Raw genomic sequence first — 15,745 nt, 5'->3', positions numbered from 1 at the left:
ATGAAGGGGTGTACATAGCCTGCAACCAGTATTCCTTGGGTGTCATGGTGTCCTGCAAGAGCTCCACTTGAACCATGGATGCTCCACGTGAATGTTTCCCAGAGCATAACGGAGCTGACGCCAGCTTGACTCCGTCCCACAGTACAAGTGTCAAGGAGCTGTTTCCCTGGAAGATGATGGATTTATGCCCTTCCATCAGCATGATGAACAAGGTATCAGGATTCATCAGACCACGCAAAGCTCTACCAATGAGCCAACATCTGGCGCTGATGGTCACTTGCCCATATCCATCAAAGTTGCCAGTGTCATGATGGTAACATTGGGTCATCGGATACGCAGGCTCATTAGGAGGGTCTGGTGCACTGTGTATTCAGACACACTTATACTCTGCCCAGCATTTAAGTCTAATGTTAGTACTGCCACATTTTGCCACCTGTACTGTTTTACCTGTCTGCCCAGCCTATGACATATGACATCTGTAATGAGGGGTGGCCGCCCAACCCCATGACATCTGGACATGGTTTCAACTTGGTTTCACCATGTGTTGAAGACACTCACCATAGCACTCCTCAAACACTCAATAAATAGTGCAGTTTCCGAAATGCTCATGCCGAGCCTCTGGGCCATCACAGTTTGCACTTGGTCAAACTCTGATAGATCATGTCCCCATTCTACACAGGGACAACACACTCACTGATACTACATGCACCGTGCATGTGTCTGACTAGCAGTAATTCCTCGGCAGGTGACACTCCTATCACCTGGATGGGTTTATATCGATACTCTGTCAGTGGTGATAATGTTCTGGCTGATCAGTGTATACTCAGCAGCTTGTTCTCTGAATAGGATTTGTGTAATTTTTTCTATTAACTTTTATGATGTTAATTGCACATACTGACTAATTCCATGACCACGGAGATTTGCTCCTCAGTTTGCTCCTGTGGAACTAGATGTTTAAAATAATTCAAAAAAATAATCACAAAAGTTTCTACCTGACACTGCAAGGTAAAACGAACACTCTTGAGAATTCCAGGTGTTACTGGCAAATTGCAAGCCTGTTAAGTATTTATAGAATTGGAAAGGAAGCAAAAGAAAGATGAATTTGCAGTTTTTCCCTGTAAGTATGGAGCAGAAGACTTTTATGTAACTCACTGTTTGATAGCTTGCTTACTTATCAACTGATTTACAGGAGTGCACCAATTTTACTGTTCAGAGAGATTGATGCATTACTACATGTTTCATGGGACTTCTAACCAGCAAACAGAACAATAATTTCTTAACCAAAAATTGAGTGTTTAGCCATCTAAGACTAATTCATAGCTGCTTTGCCATGAGGCATGGCATTAATCAATGTCTAATGGTGGTGGTAATACAAAAAGTGAAAAACTTTAAAAAATCAAGTCAATTTCTATGCCATAATAAACAACTATATTTGCATCATGCCAAGTTCAATATTGTTAAGAATTTTTACTATTATGATCACTTCTGGCAAATATATAATTGATAACAATGTGATATTCCTTACTCAAAATGCCACAAATTGGAACTGAATTAATTCCATTTATATAGTAGAAGCTAAAATGTCATATCTCCAGGTGAAGCCATGATTCAAACTTGTACTCCATAAACTCAAAAAAGAGCAATACATTTCTGAAACAGCTCAGCAGATTGTATTGGTATTGTCACAGACTTCATTTCACATTTCATCTAGAGCTTTAAAGTCTTTTTCCTATAATATTTGTATACTTTGACAATGACACTAACAAGCAACATTGAGGTAAAAGTTTTTAATGACAGAGCATACTGTCTATAAATTTAAATTAAACTTACAGAACTAGGAGATGGTACATGGACTAGATATTACAGAGTTACACATGAAATTAAGATTGTAATAAGGGCATGTGACTGTAACTACATGAAGCCCACTATTCACTTGATTTTCGTAACATTTTTACAGTGTTATCATTTTAGCCATAGCTTGATAATGAATTTTTTCACAAAACATTGTACTTTCTCTGATTACCAAAAAAACTGCATTACTTCATGCATTATAAATGCAAAACAGATGCATAAGAGCCAGAATATTAAAACAACTGCAAACTGTCACTACATAGCATTTATGGAAGTATTAGTTGTTTAATAACGTACTGACAATTTTTTATCTTTGAAGTGATTGCACAACAATATAATGAACATATTCCGAACTGCAACTCCACAAAATATATACAACACATTTCAGGTACACTATATACAACCAAGTTCTTACATGTTTCCACATCAAATATCACAAAATTCATGTATGAGGAATCAATATTGACCATAAAGAAATGGACAACCCATACAATATAAAGTAAATTAAATAGCTTCCTATTGTTTAAACAATCAGTGTTGCAAAGAATCTGCAAAGAAATAAAGAAAGATGAAGGCCTGCTACCAAAAGCATTATACTTCTGCCTGTCCCTCTATTTTTACGATTTGGCTTTTGTTTAAAAGGTGAAATCACTGAAGCTCTTATGTACAGAAAGTACATAATATTTTAATTAATGGCACTGATTTCTCTCTGCCTTATTTACGAAATTTCATTTGGTTTATTTACTGATAGTTGGTAATATTTATACGTTAGCTTTACACTGTACACTTACAGACAATATGCATATCAAAAATAACTATGAAAGAAATATTTGGTGCATTTCTCCCCCTAGCCAATGACTTAATAAGAATTGTACTACATGAGCTAATAAAAGGTAGCTGAGATCACCAAATGCTTCTGATTACATAGTTCATATATGTACACAGTAAATATATGTTCAGTGGTCTATGCATAAGCCAACAACAGTGGACATACGTTGAAAGGAAGAGAAAGATGGCCTACTTCACTTAATCACATTATGTTTTAGTTATGGTCCACAACTGTACCCTTATTAAACGAAGATTATTTAGCGGGCAGTGATCCAGCCACTATTAACAAGGTAATGTAAGATCTGGGTCTCTGGGCCAGAATTTTCACTAGATAAAAAGTCTTCCTTCTTTGCTCCCTTTCTCCCATGTTCCTGTGGATTAAAAACTTCCTTTAAAATTAAAGAATTAAACATTGTGAAGTAATTTCAAGAGTCACAATAGAATAGTAACTAACAATACAGGATCAGTTACACATTTTAATAAAATTCTAGCAGCTTTTAACATAACACTTAAAATCTGCAGTATCTTTCAGGTTTGTGTTTCTGTTTAGTACAGATTCACTATCACTTAATATTTAATGTGCAGAAGGTACTGTTACATGCAACCTTTTATGCACCTACTATAAAATAAAAAGTTAAAAGCAATTACTGTGCTGAATCACACATTACATTCTTCATCTTTAACTTTAGAACACGCTACACAAACTTCAATTTCCCGTGTATGTGTGAATATTAAGTTCTGGAAAATAAATTATTCTTTTTGGAGTCATCAAATCAAAGGATTACTACTATCTGCACTAATGATTTGTTTCACAACTTATCGTAGATTTATACACAAAAAGGGTCATCAGCTACAGTTACAAGTGATGTGTGGAAAGCAAATGAATATACAAGTAAAATTAAAGTTGTTCTCAACCTGAAGATTGGCATGAACGCCAGTGCTTCGATACACATCATCATACTTAGGTCCATATGTCCTTGCCTTCCTCTGACCTTTCAACTTTGTAAAATCATTGTGAAAGAAGCAATAAATGACTGAAAAAATTCTTAGACCACTTGTGAATTGGACAATGTTGAGCCTTTGGACTTCTAGTCTTGAAACTTGCCCATCAAACCACATATCAATGTGCAAATAATAAATATATACTGCAGATGTCACAGGCCATTAAAGACAGAGTAGACATGTTTCAGATGCCTAAGATTTCAGCAGAAATCATACATTATTGAAATCGTTTAGCAGGAAAAACAACCAAGATGACAGAGCATCTTTTGGTTTACTTCCCTGTTATATTGCTAAATGAACAAGTGTTCTGCACAGAAATGATTAATGGAACCTGCATCTATATTTGTACTTCACCCCCCCACCCCCATTTAGCATTAGTTTCCACAGGATGCACTATAGGGCCACCACCATCCCTTTCAGATGGCATTCATTAAGTTGTGCAGGAACAATAATCTTTGTATAAATTTGAAGATCTCAAATTTTACCAACAAGATTTATTTAAGGTAACAAAATTGTTTCTTGATTTGTACTTAACTATTAAAAGTCTGAGAGACTCCTTACAGTATTTTCCACAGACTCTGTTAAATGGTTCTGCTGCACTATCACAGTGAATAAAGAAACACATCTACTCCATTAATATTCCAGACTGATAAACAAGTCAGACAAGGAGTCTTTAAGTAACACCCTTCACAAGTGAATTATGTTTCTTTAGAGTTTCCCCAATAAATCTGCTATCAGATACTGTGTTCCCCACTCTTACATTTTTATGTAGTTTGACTTTAATTTGCTTTGGATGGAGATGGTGATGTCTCTATCACAGAGCTTGCACCATTTTGTTTTCTTTTTTTTTATTATTTCAGTTTAACAGTGCTTGTTACTTTATGCCTTCAGCACAATAGGTAGCATTTTATTTAAGAATGAGTGCACGGAATGCTTTAGATGCACTGTCCCATTCATTCCCCCATGCCCATGTGAGAGGTGCCTCAGTTCAGCAACAGGTGGCTGGCTGCAAGAGAACAGTGGAGTGAGGTGGCCACTGAAATGGGAAAATAAATATCTTCTAGTGTCACTATTAAAGGATACCAATGTCAGCCCAAACTGTCAATACTTATTGCCAATTACTAACTAAAGCCAATGACAATAAGAAGCATATCTCTGGGAAACACTTATTTGTTTATTAACTATACTACAGTGATATGCAAACATTATTTCAGTATAAACTAAAACCATTAACTCATTTCTCACACTAGTTCTTGCCAGCAGGTCCATAATGAGTAATATTTTCTGATAGTGATGTGTAAGGCAATGAGCAATGTGTAGACTTGTACTAAGTTATATATATCTGTATCAGATCTAATAATATGCCTGAATTTACTGTGCTTGGCAAAGTTATGTTTTTATGCACTGAATGTTCTTTAAACTTGGGACATGATGTTGTGCCAGATAAATGATATAATCTTAAAAATTGATCTATGTCTTTCTTATGTTAGTTTACCCAAGTTCCTAGAAAAAGCTACATATCTCTTTGTTCTGACATGTAGCCATGCTGAAGAAAGCAACAGAGCTTGACTGGTAAGTAGTGAGAAGCTTTTTGTAGAAGTGACTGGACAAGAATGAGCAGGACAGTTCTTTCTCAACCACAACTTCACACTTTTTCACTAGTTCACCCAGCCTAATTCATGTCACTGATGGATGCATAAAAGCTTATTCCCTTACTCCTAGATAAATTTAGTGTTCCAGATTCCAAAGCACCAGCACTAGTTACCAGAACAATAAAGTACTGTGCGCGTAGTTTAGATTTTTTATACGCTCCCATTTGGATGTAAGAAGCATTTTTTATACGCTCCCATTTGGATGTAAGAAGCAACTGTAGTCTGAACAGCAAAAGAAGTTCCCTGACAGTTAAAGTGACCTTTGTACTCCTGTTTTGTACATCTACTGTGAGCAGTTCCATTTATGTGAAACTGACAGCGTTGATATAGTTCTAGGTAACAATGACTGTCAGACAATACTGAAGGCAATCTTTTGGCACTTTGTGGTTAGTGCTTTTAATTTCTTTATTCCTTTCTCTTTGCAATCACTAACCCCAGGTGCAGTTTTCAGGGTAAGATAGGCTAGGCAGAACAAAACAGGAAATATGAAGCTGCTAGATATACAGCTGGAAATAGTAGACCAATAGATATATCTTGAGTGGATCATTTCAAGTGATAGCACATCAATAACCAAACTCAAAAATCAGCTCAGTTCTATAATGTAGTTCGGAATCTACTGTGGAATCAGCAAGTCGCTTTAAGATCAAAACAGACTCTCCTTCAGTCATACTTTATCTCCATAACATGAAATGGCTTAGAAACCTGAACAACCACCAAACAGATCAACAATGAACCGTGAGCTGTAGAAATTAATTTCTTACAAATTATGGTCGGAAAACTAGAAAGGATAAGGTAAGAAACAAAAAAATTAGGAAGAAGCTGAAGTGTACACATCCTTGAAAGAAACAGTAACAAGGGCCTCTTTGAGATGGTTTGGAGGCAAACGAATGGACGAGGAAAGGAAAGCACAACAATGGCTATACACAGATGTGACTGGTAGGAGGATCAAGAAAGAGATGGTTGGACCATGTGAAGGAGGATATAGGAAAAAAAAACTGGAATAAAGTCATGAGAAAAGAATGGTATGTGGACAGATACAAGTGGAAAGCACCCTTAAACCACATCTGGGCAACTGGACTGGAAAACCGATGATAATGAGGGATTGTGGCTGTTGAGGCATCTTGCTGAAGAAGCTGACTGTTGTGCGCAAACAGCTGCATTGGAAACTGCTGAACTGCTTCATGTGGCCACTGTAATCACATCAGTGATGTATTGGTAGGATAGTCTCCAGCTGAAACATTTTTTTTTTTTTTTTTTTACCGATGTGGCTTGCAGAGAACCCTAATCTAGTACTAAGTGTTCACCTGAGCATTGTTGTTGTATCACACCCTGGTCTGATGATCTGTAGGGAAACTAAATGGCCAGTAGGTTAACTCCACATTAGTCATGAATAGGTTAGAGTAGAGGCATTGCCTTATGCTGGTGAGTCAGAGCCACTGGGTGTTGCCACTCATGCTCAAGTACCAGTCTCCCCTATGTTGAATCCAAGCAGCCAGGAGGAGAAAAGAAGGTTGGGTCGGTGTGTTGGTTGGCTGGTGGTAGTTGTTATGGAACTAAACAGCAAGGTCATCAGTTCCTCAATCAAGAGGTAGTTCATCTGCAGTTAGTAGCTTCTGCCAGAAATCTGATCATATTTTATGCCTGAATCGAGGGAATGAAACAATATTGATGCAAGAGCTGAGAAACAATTTAAGGACAAGTAAAGGTATATGGGTCAGGTTGATATGTAGGTAAGAGCAGATGAGGGGTCTCTTGAAGCTCATATGTGGTTAGAGAAACCCTGCCGGCATCCAACCTCCCACCAACATGATTAAGGGTGTAGGCAGTTACAGAGTAAAGAATCCTTCTAGCTGGAAGATCCATAACAGTAAAATTGAGAAGACTAAAAATGTAATGGAAACCAGTTGAACTGACAATAATTAAACACAGTATGGGAAATAACAGGTCAGCAGGTGGGTGGGACAGTGTCCTCGTGTGAGAAACGAACCGTCCCAACCATGATCTGTTATAGTCAAAGCATTAGAAAGGAAAATAACGCCAGTATTCATCAGAGTGCTATAACTAAAATGGAAAACAGAATGTGGTAGAGAAAGAGGCTAACTGCACCTACAAGCAGTTAAAACACAGTAGAAGAGGGATGACCAAAACAGCTGGCAAAAGAGATAGGACTTAGCATGCAGTGGGAGACATCTCTAACCCACCCACCCCAACTCGAAAATTATTTAAAATGTTACATATGAGAGAAGAATTCACAGAAAAACACCATGGGTCATCCACTAATATTAGAGACAAAGAATACAGAAGACCATGCTTAGCACGGAGAGCCAGAAAAAGGCAAAATTCCACCAAGATGTGAGCTAGTCTGTAAGGCTCCACAACTACAATGTGGCAGTGGATAGTTACATAAAATAAAAATATGGGTTAATATGGTATGCGTGGGCAACATAGGATAGTGTATTCCATCTGGAAGGAATGGAAGGAGGAATGCCTTGCAGCAGTAGTATCCTTAATAGTGGGGAGTTTATTACATGGGGAAACCAGATGTTTTTCCATCTTTATTTGCACAAAAATATCTGCACTTGGGATCGTCAAAGCGACCCAAAGGTCGCAAACAATCAGAGAAGTAATCAGTTCTACAGCCATACCGTCAGGACTTCCTTCCCTGAGATAGCCACATGACTTGGGGCTCAGAGAAAGATGACTGAGCAGGCAATGTGACTAAGGTCAGAGGAAAGCTCACGAATAGCAGATATCACAGAGTGACAAGATAACATCAAACAATAGGCTGGTGACTCCTCATCAAGTCACTACTAATTAAAATATTGTCAAAGGAAATCTGTTTAGTAAATGGTGGACTCTGTTAATGGCCTTCAGCTCCACCGTAAAACCACCTACATGTTCCCAGCAACAAATGTTATTTCTGACTGGTGGAAGATGTAAAAACTTATCCCATTCTATCCATGATTTTAAAGGCTTGAGTAAATGAATATACCACCCTGACACTCCTGAAGAACTGTGAGGAACAGTCACTGAAAGATCATGGGGACCACACACATTAGGATCTTGAAATAGATTGCCCTAATTCGTGGTCTGTGTACAGAGCAGAAAGGGAGGGTGGGGGATTCTAAGGAGGATGTTAGGCAAAGTGGCCACTCTTACAGCACAGTGGTGAACTGTGTCCAACGACTTCAAAGCTGAAAGTGCCCCTGAGATATAAACCTTGCAACTGTAATCCAACTAAGACGTGACCAGGCGCCAGTAAATATGGATGAGAGTTGGGCAAGGAAACAGAGAGCATTAAGCTTTCGCCTGCAGTTGCCTTTTGTTAATGAATATGAGGCATCATATCAACTTTTTATTAAAGAGGAATACCAAAAGCTGGGACCGTGTGACAGTATCCATGTGCTGGGTATCCCAGTAGAGTTCTGGGTCAGGACAGGCTATGGTATGACAACAGAAATGAGTTATTCGAGTTTTTGCAAGAGTGATCTGGAAGCCGTGAGAAGGGGTTTAAATGGACGCCCTTTGAATGGCATCTTGGACCTGGCACTCAATCAAGGCTACAGACTGGGAGTTATACCAAAAGCAAAAGTCATCGACATACGGCATGGGAGTGACCAGTGATCCAATGAAGTCATTTGCCCATTGGTGGGAGTGAGGAAAAGCCTAACACTCAGCACTGAACTCTGCGAGAAGCTGTTCTCTTGGACTCCTGGGGAGTTGAATTATGTAGCATCTCCAGCCTAGATAACCAGTGGGATACCGTATGTGCTCGATTATAAGATGAGGTTTCTTTCCCAAAATCATTAGTCAAAGAATATAGGTTCGTTTCATATTTGTGCATTAAATGATTGCTGCTGAGATCAACATTTTTACATTACTATATTGATATAAGGGTCATTTTACATTTACAGATAAAACTTTGGCTATTGATGTCACACACAGATTTATTTTGATGAATTCGGAAGGGTAGGTGAAGCAAAAAATTCTCATGCTCAAATATGCTTGAGATTTCTCGATACAATGAAGCATTCAATACAGTGTCACCCTTCCTGAAACAATCGTGTGACATCTGACTCACGTGGCACCAATGCAAGGGATACATGAGAAATTGTGAACCAGCCACCACTACAGTCTACAATCTATTGCTCTGCTTAAAATTTGACAATTTTGTAAAATACTAGAGGACGACGCATTAGATTATATCATCTTATAGACTCTTGTTGTATCTAAACACATTTTCAATAAAAGTTCTCATACATGTATGGCTACTGTATACAGATATTTATGGTGCTTTTTATTGATGCTAATATTGAGAGGCAAAATTGTTATCCTTCAAAAAACATTACTTGATTCTGAATGCAAGTCAATACTTTACTTGGTTATTGGAGACTGTAATGATATACCAAGTGAATTGCAAATGAGAAGTTCAGTCGCTGTTCACGTATTAGAATACCGAGTAAAAATGTTACAACCTTTCTATCAACTTAAGAACAAGATGGCGACATTCAGATGCAGCAAGTAGGAAAATTAATTCAGAATTAAATGTCTACCATCATCTTCATCATCATCATCATCATCATCATCATCATTTAAGACTGATTATGCCTTTCAGCGTTCAGTCTGGAGCATAGCCCCCTTATAAAATTCCTCCATGATCCCCTATTCAGTGCTAACATTGGTGCCTCTTCTGATGTTAAACCTATTACTTCAAAATTATTCTTAACCGAATCCAGGTACCTTCTCCTTGGTCTGCCCCGACTCCTCCTACTGCTGAACCCATGAGTCTCTTGGGTAACCTTGCTTCCCCCATGCGTGTAACATGACCCCACCATCTAAGCCTGTTCGCCCTAACTGCTACATCTATAGAGTTCATTCCCAGTTTTTTCTTTGATTTCCTCATTGTGGACACCCTCCTGCCACTGTTCCCACCTACTAGTACCTGCAATCATCCAAGCTACTTTTATATCCGTAACCTCAACCTTGTTGATAAGGTAACCTGAATCCACCCAGCTTTCGCTCCCATACAACAAAGTTGGTCGAAAGATTGAACGGTGCACAGATAACTTAGTCTTGGTACTGACTTCCTTCTTGCAGAAGAGAGTAGATCATAGCTGAGCGCTCACTGCATTAGCTTTGCTACACCTCGCTTCCAGTTCTTTCACTATGTTGCCATCCTGTGAGAATATGCATCCTAAGTACTAGAAACCGTCCACCTGTTCTAACTTTGTTCCTCCTATTTGGCACTCAATCCGTTTATATTTCTTTCCCACTGACATTACTTTCGTTTTGGAGATGCTAATCTTTATACCATAGTCCTTACATTTCTGATCTAGCTCTGAAATATTACTTTGCAAACTTTCAATCGAATCTGCCATCACAACTGTCATCTGCATATGCAAGACTGCTTATTTTGTGTTCACATATCTTAATCTCACCCAGCCAGTCTATTGTTTTCAACATATGATCCATAAATAATATGAACAAGAGTGGAGACAGGTTGCAGCCTTGTCTTACCCCTGAAACTACTCTGAACCATGAACTCAATTTACCGTCAACTCTAACTGCTGCCTGACTGTCCATGTAAAGACCTTTAATTGCTTGCAAAAGTTTGCCTCCTATTCCATAATCTTGTTGAACAGACAATAACTTCCTCCTAGGAACCCGGTCATATGCCTTTTCTAGATCTATAAAGCATAGATACAATTCCCTGTTCCACTCATAACACTTCTCCATTATTTGTCGTAAGCTAAAGATCTGGTCCTGACAACCTCTAAGAGGCCTAAACCCACACTGATTTTCATCCAACTGCTCCTCAACTAATACTCGCACTTTCCTTTCAACAACACCCGAGAAGATTTTACCCACAACGCTGATTAAAGAGATACCTCTGTAGTTGTTACAATCTTTTCTGTTTCCATGTTTAAAGATTGGTGTGATTACTGCTTTTGTCCAGTCTGATGGAACCTGTCCCGACTCCCAGGCCATTTCAATTATCCTGTGTAGCCATTTAATACCTGACATTCCACTGTATTTGATGAGTTCCGACTTAATTTCATCCACCCCAGCTGCTTTATTGCACTGCAATCTATTGACCATTTTCTCCACTTCCTCAACTGTGATCCTATTTCCATCATCGTTCCTATCCCATTCTACCTCGAAATCTGAAACATTACTGATCGTATTTTCACCTACATTGAGCAACTCTTCAAAATATTTCCTCCCTCTGCCCAAGACATCCACAGGATTCACCAGCAGTTTTCCTGACCTGTCCAAAATACTTGTCATTTCCTTCTTACCTCCCTTTCGAAGACTGCTAATTACACTCCAGAATGGTTTTCCAGCAGCTTGACCCATAGTCTCCAACCTGTTTCCAAAGTCTTCCCAAGATTTCTTCTTGGATGCTGCAGTTATCTGTTTGGCTTTGTTTCTTTCTTCAACATAATTTTCTCTGTCTACCTGAGTTCTAGTATGTAGCCATTTTTGATCGCCTTCTTTTTCCTTTTATAGGCTGCCTTGACTGTGTCATTCCACCAAGCTGTTTGCTTCATCCTACTTTTATACACTACTGTTCCAAGACATTATTTAGCCACTTCTAGTACTGTGTCCCTGTACCTTGTCCATTCCTTTTCCAATGACTGTAATTGACTACATTCAACTAACTGGTACCTTTCTGAGATCGCTGTTATGTACTTGTGCCTGATTTCCTTATCCTGAAGTTTCTCCACTCTTATCCTCCTACTTATGGACCTGACCTCCTGCACTTTCGGCCTCACAATCCCAATTTCACTGCAGATTAAATAATGATCAGTGTCATCAAAGAATCCCCTGAATACACGTGTGTCGCTCACAGCCTTCCTGAATTCCTGATCTGTTATTATATAGTCAATGACAGATCTGGTTCCCCTGCCTTCCCAAGTATACCGGTGAATGTTCTTATGTTTAAAAAAGGAGTTTGTGATTACTAAGCCCATACTGGCACAGAAATCCAAGAGTTGTTTCCCGTTCCTGTTGGCCTCCATATCCTCTCCAAATTTACCTATAACCTTTTCATACCCTTCTGTTCGATTTTCAATCCTGGCGTTAAAATCACCCATGAGCAGAACACTGTCCTTGTGCTTTACTCTAACAACTACATCACTGAGTGCCTCATAAAAACTATCCATCTTATCTTGATCTGTCCCTTCACAATGCGAATATACTGACACAATCCTAATTTTCTTGCTAAACACCGTCACATCTATCCACATCTGTCGTTCGTTTACATACCTTACTGCAACTACGCTGGGTTCCATTTCTTTCCTGATGTAAAGCCCTACACCCCATTGTGACTCCTGACATGTCTACAAACAAAATAAATCATATTAAACTGACTGGAACATTATGAAAATAAAATATACTGTTTAGACCCACCGTGCAAGTAGTACCAACAGGCGTCACTAGATTGCAGGACGAGCAGACTTTTGAGAATTGGACTGAATCACGACTGCGGCATGAGTGAAAGTTTGAGAATTGGACTGAATCATGATTGCAATCTTTTATTTATGTATTAGTCAATGCCATTACATATGACCTGCATCCTAGAACATCCACATCTACATAGATATTCTGCAAGCCACCATACGGTGCGTGACGGAGGGTACCCTGTACCACTACTAGCCATTTCCTTTCCTGTTCCATTCACAAACAGAGCGAGGGATAAATGACTGTATGCCTTCATATGAGCCCTAATTTCTCGTACCTTATGTTCATGTTTATTATGTGCAATGTAATGTTGCCAGAAGCAAAATCTTTCCGCAGCTTCATCAAATGCCAGTTCTCTAAATTTTCTCAACCCTGTATTGCTTGAACCTACCGGTCACATATCTAGCAGACTGCCTCTGAATTGCTTCAATGTCTTCCTTCAATCCAACTTGGTACGGATCCCAAACATTCTAGCAGCAATCAAGAATAGGTCGCACCAGTCTCCTACATGAAGTCACATTACAGTTGAACCACTACTTCCTGAAATTCCCACAGTAAACCGAAGTTGGCCCATCTGCCCTGCCTGACACAGTTCTCACATGCTCGTTCCATCTTATATTGCTTCGCAATGTGGCACCCAGATATTTAAATGACTTGACTGTGTCAAGCAGGACACTAGGAATACTGTATCCGAACATTATGGGTTTGATCTTCCTACTCATTCACATTAACTTACATTTTCCACATTTGGGGCTAGCTGCCATTCATCACAACTAGAAATTTTGTCTAAGTCATCTTGTATTTTCCTACAGTCACTTGAATTTGACACCTTACCATACACCACAGCATCATCAGCAAACCACCACAGATTACTGCCCACCTTGTCCATCAAATTATTTATGTATACCGAGAACAACAGTGGTCCTATCACACATCCCTAGGGCACTCCTGATGATACCCTTGTCTCTGAGGAACACTTGTTGTCAAGGACAAAATACTGGGATATATTATTTAAGATGCTCACATATCGGTGAACTTATTCTATATGCTCATACCTCCATTAACAGACTCCAATGGGGCACCGCGTCAAACGCTTTTCAGAAATCTAGAAATATGGAATCTGTCTGTTGCCCTTTATCTGCAGTTTGCAGTATATCATGTGAGAAGAGGTTAAGCTGAGTTTCGCGTGAGTGATACTTTCTAAAATCATGCTGATTTATGGACATAATAATTTCAGTCACAAGAAAGTTTACTATATTCAAACTGAGAATGTGTTCACAGATTCTGCACAAACCAAACTTAGGGATATTGGTATGTAAGTTTGCGGGTCGGTTCTTTTACCCTTCTTATACACTGGAGTCAACTGTGCTTATTTTCCAGTTGCTTGGGACTTTCTGCTGGGCGAGATATTCACGATAAATGCAAACTCGGTGAGGGACCAATGCCGTACAGTACTCTTTGTAAAATCAAACTGGGATTCCAACCGGATCTTGTGATTTGCTTTCAAATCTTTCAGTTGTTTCTCTACACCAGGGATGCTTATTACTGTGTCATTCATATGGGTGTCTATATGATGGTCAAATTATGGTATATTTGTATGATTCTCCTGCGTGAATGATTTCTTGACTGTGAAATTTATAACATTGGCTTTTGTTTTGGTATATTCAACTGTCACACCAGACTAGTCATCAAGGGACTGACTGGAAGCCTTAGACCAGCTTAGAAAAATCTCTACCAACCTTCACTTGACATCATTTGAACCAAGAATGCAACAGCCTCTGCCTCCTCAGCATCCTCTGAATGTCATAAGTAAACCATGATGGATCCTTTCCATCCTTTATCCACTTATTAGGCACATAACTCTCCACACCACAATTTACAATCTGATTAAACTCTGCACATAATTCCTCTACATCAACTTTACTGGATCTGTCTAAGAGAGATGGTAATAACTACTTACCTGCCCTATCCAACAGAAACACTCTCCTAGTCTTCTTGACTGATTTATTAACTTTTGTAAACATAGTTGCTACAATGACATCATGATTGCTAATCCCCATTTCTATAGTGACATTGTCAATAAGGTAGGGCATATTTGTTACTACATGGTCTAAGACATTTCCATTGTGCGTGGACTGTCAAGTTAGTTGCTTACGACAGTTTTCAGAAGGTGTGTTCAAAAGTATTTTGCATGACTGTCTGTGTGCGTCTCCCTGCAACGGACCTGTAGATGTCTCCGTCTATACTCAGTAGGTTAAAGTTGGCTCGAACTAGCATTGCATGATCTGGGTATTTGACAGAATTGAGTGGTTGGTAAAAACATCCAACAATTTACTCGGTTTGACCTGCGCCTGTTATACACAACCAGATCACTTCACTGTCACACTCAACTTTGACCTCAATAGAGAGAAATTTCTGTCAACTGCAATGAACACTCCGCATCGTGTGGCCTCTAATCTGTCTTTCTGATACACGTTCCATGACTCGCTAAATGTCTCAAGAGCTTTCCACTTCGGGTTTCAGCCAGTTCTTAGTCCCAAGAATAATTTGGGTGCGAGAACTTTCCTGGAGGGCAGTACATTCAGGAACTTTATTACAAATAGGTTGCCAGAAGAAAATCTTCTTAACACAATAATTCAGAGAAAACATACAGTCAGAAGGTAAAACTACAACACAGGCAAGGAAAAAGTACTACAATAGCTTGGGGTCCCATGCTCACCAAGCACGCACATAAGAGTTCTGAGCCCCACGCAGGGTGGGGGAAGAACAGGCTGCCAGTTGTAGACAGCTTGAATTTGAGGTGTATGATGAACCTTCCAAGAGAAATAGTGTCACAGGAGAAGAGCAAATCAAATGTGCCATCAATGTCTTAAGTTGCACAGCATGTGTGGCACACTTTTTTGTTTTGGTTAGGTGAAACTACCACGTGCCTATTCAAACATCTCCAC

The 15,745-nt window shown here is 39.1% G+C and overlaps 1 protein-coding gene across 1 annotated transcript in view; it reads right to left on the bottom strand.

Moving 5' to 3' along the window:
• Window positions 1-1,772: 1,772 nt before the first annotated feature.
• The window catches only part of LOC126480980 (transcriptional adapter 2B-like), a 108,741-nt gene continuing 94,768 nt past the window's right edge, over window positions 1,773-15,745 (bottom strand). Inside the window, exon 12 of the mRNA XM_050104417.1 lies at window positions 1,773-3,050. Within this exon, the coding sequence (XP_049960374.1) occupies window positions 2,937-3,050 (114 nt within the window). The 3' untranslated portion in view covers window positions 1,773-2,936. The remainder of the gene's footprint in view (window positions 3,051-15,745) is intronic.

This window comes from Schistocerca serialis, chromosome 5, assembly GCF_023864345.2.
Source record: "Schistocerca serialis cubense isolate TAMUIC-IGC-003099 chromosome 5, iqSchSeri2.2, whole genome shotgun sequence".
Taxonomy (NCBI): Eukaryota; Metazoa; Arthropoda; class Insecta; order Orthoptera; family Acrididae; genus Schistocerca; species Schistocerca serialis.
The sequence above is the reverse complement of the archived record's forward strand: the minus strand, read 5'-3'. Positions and strand labels throughout refer to the sequence as shown.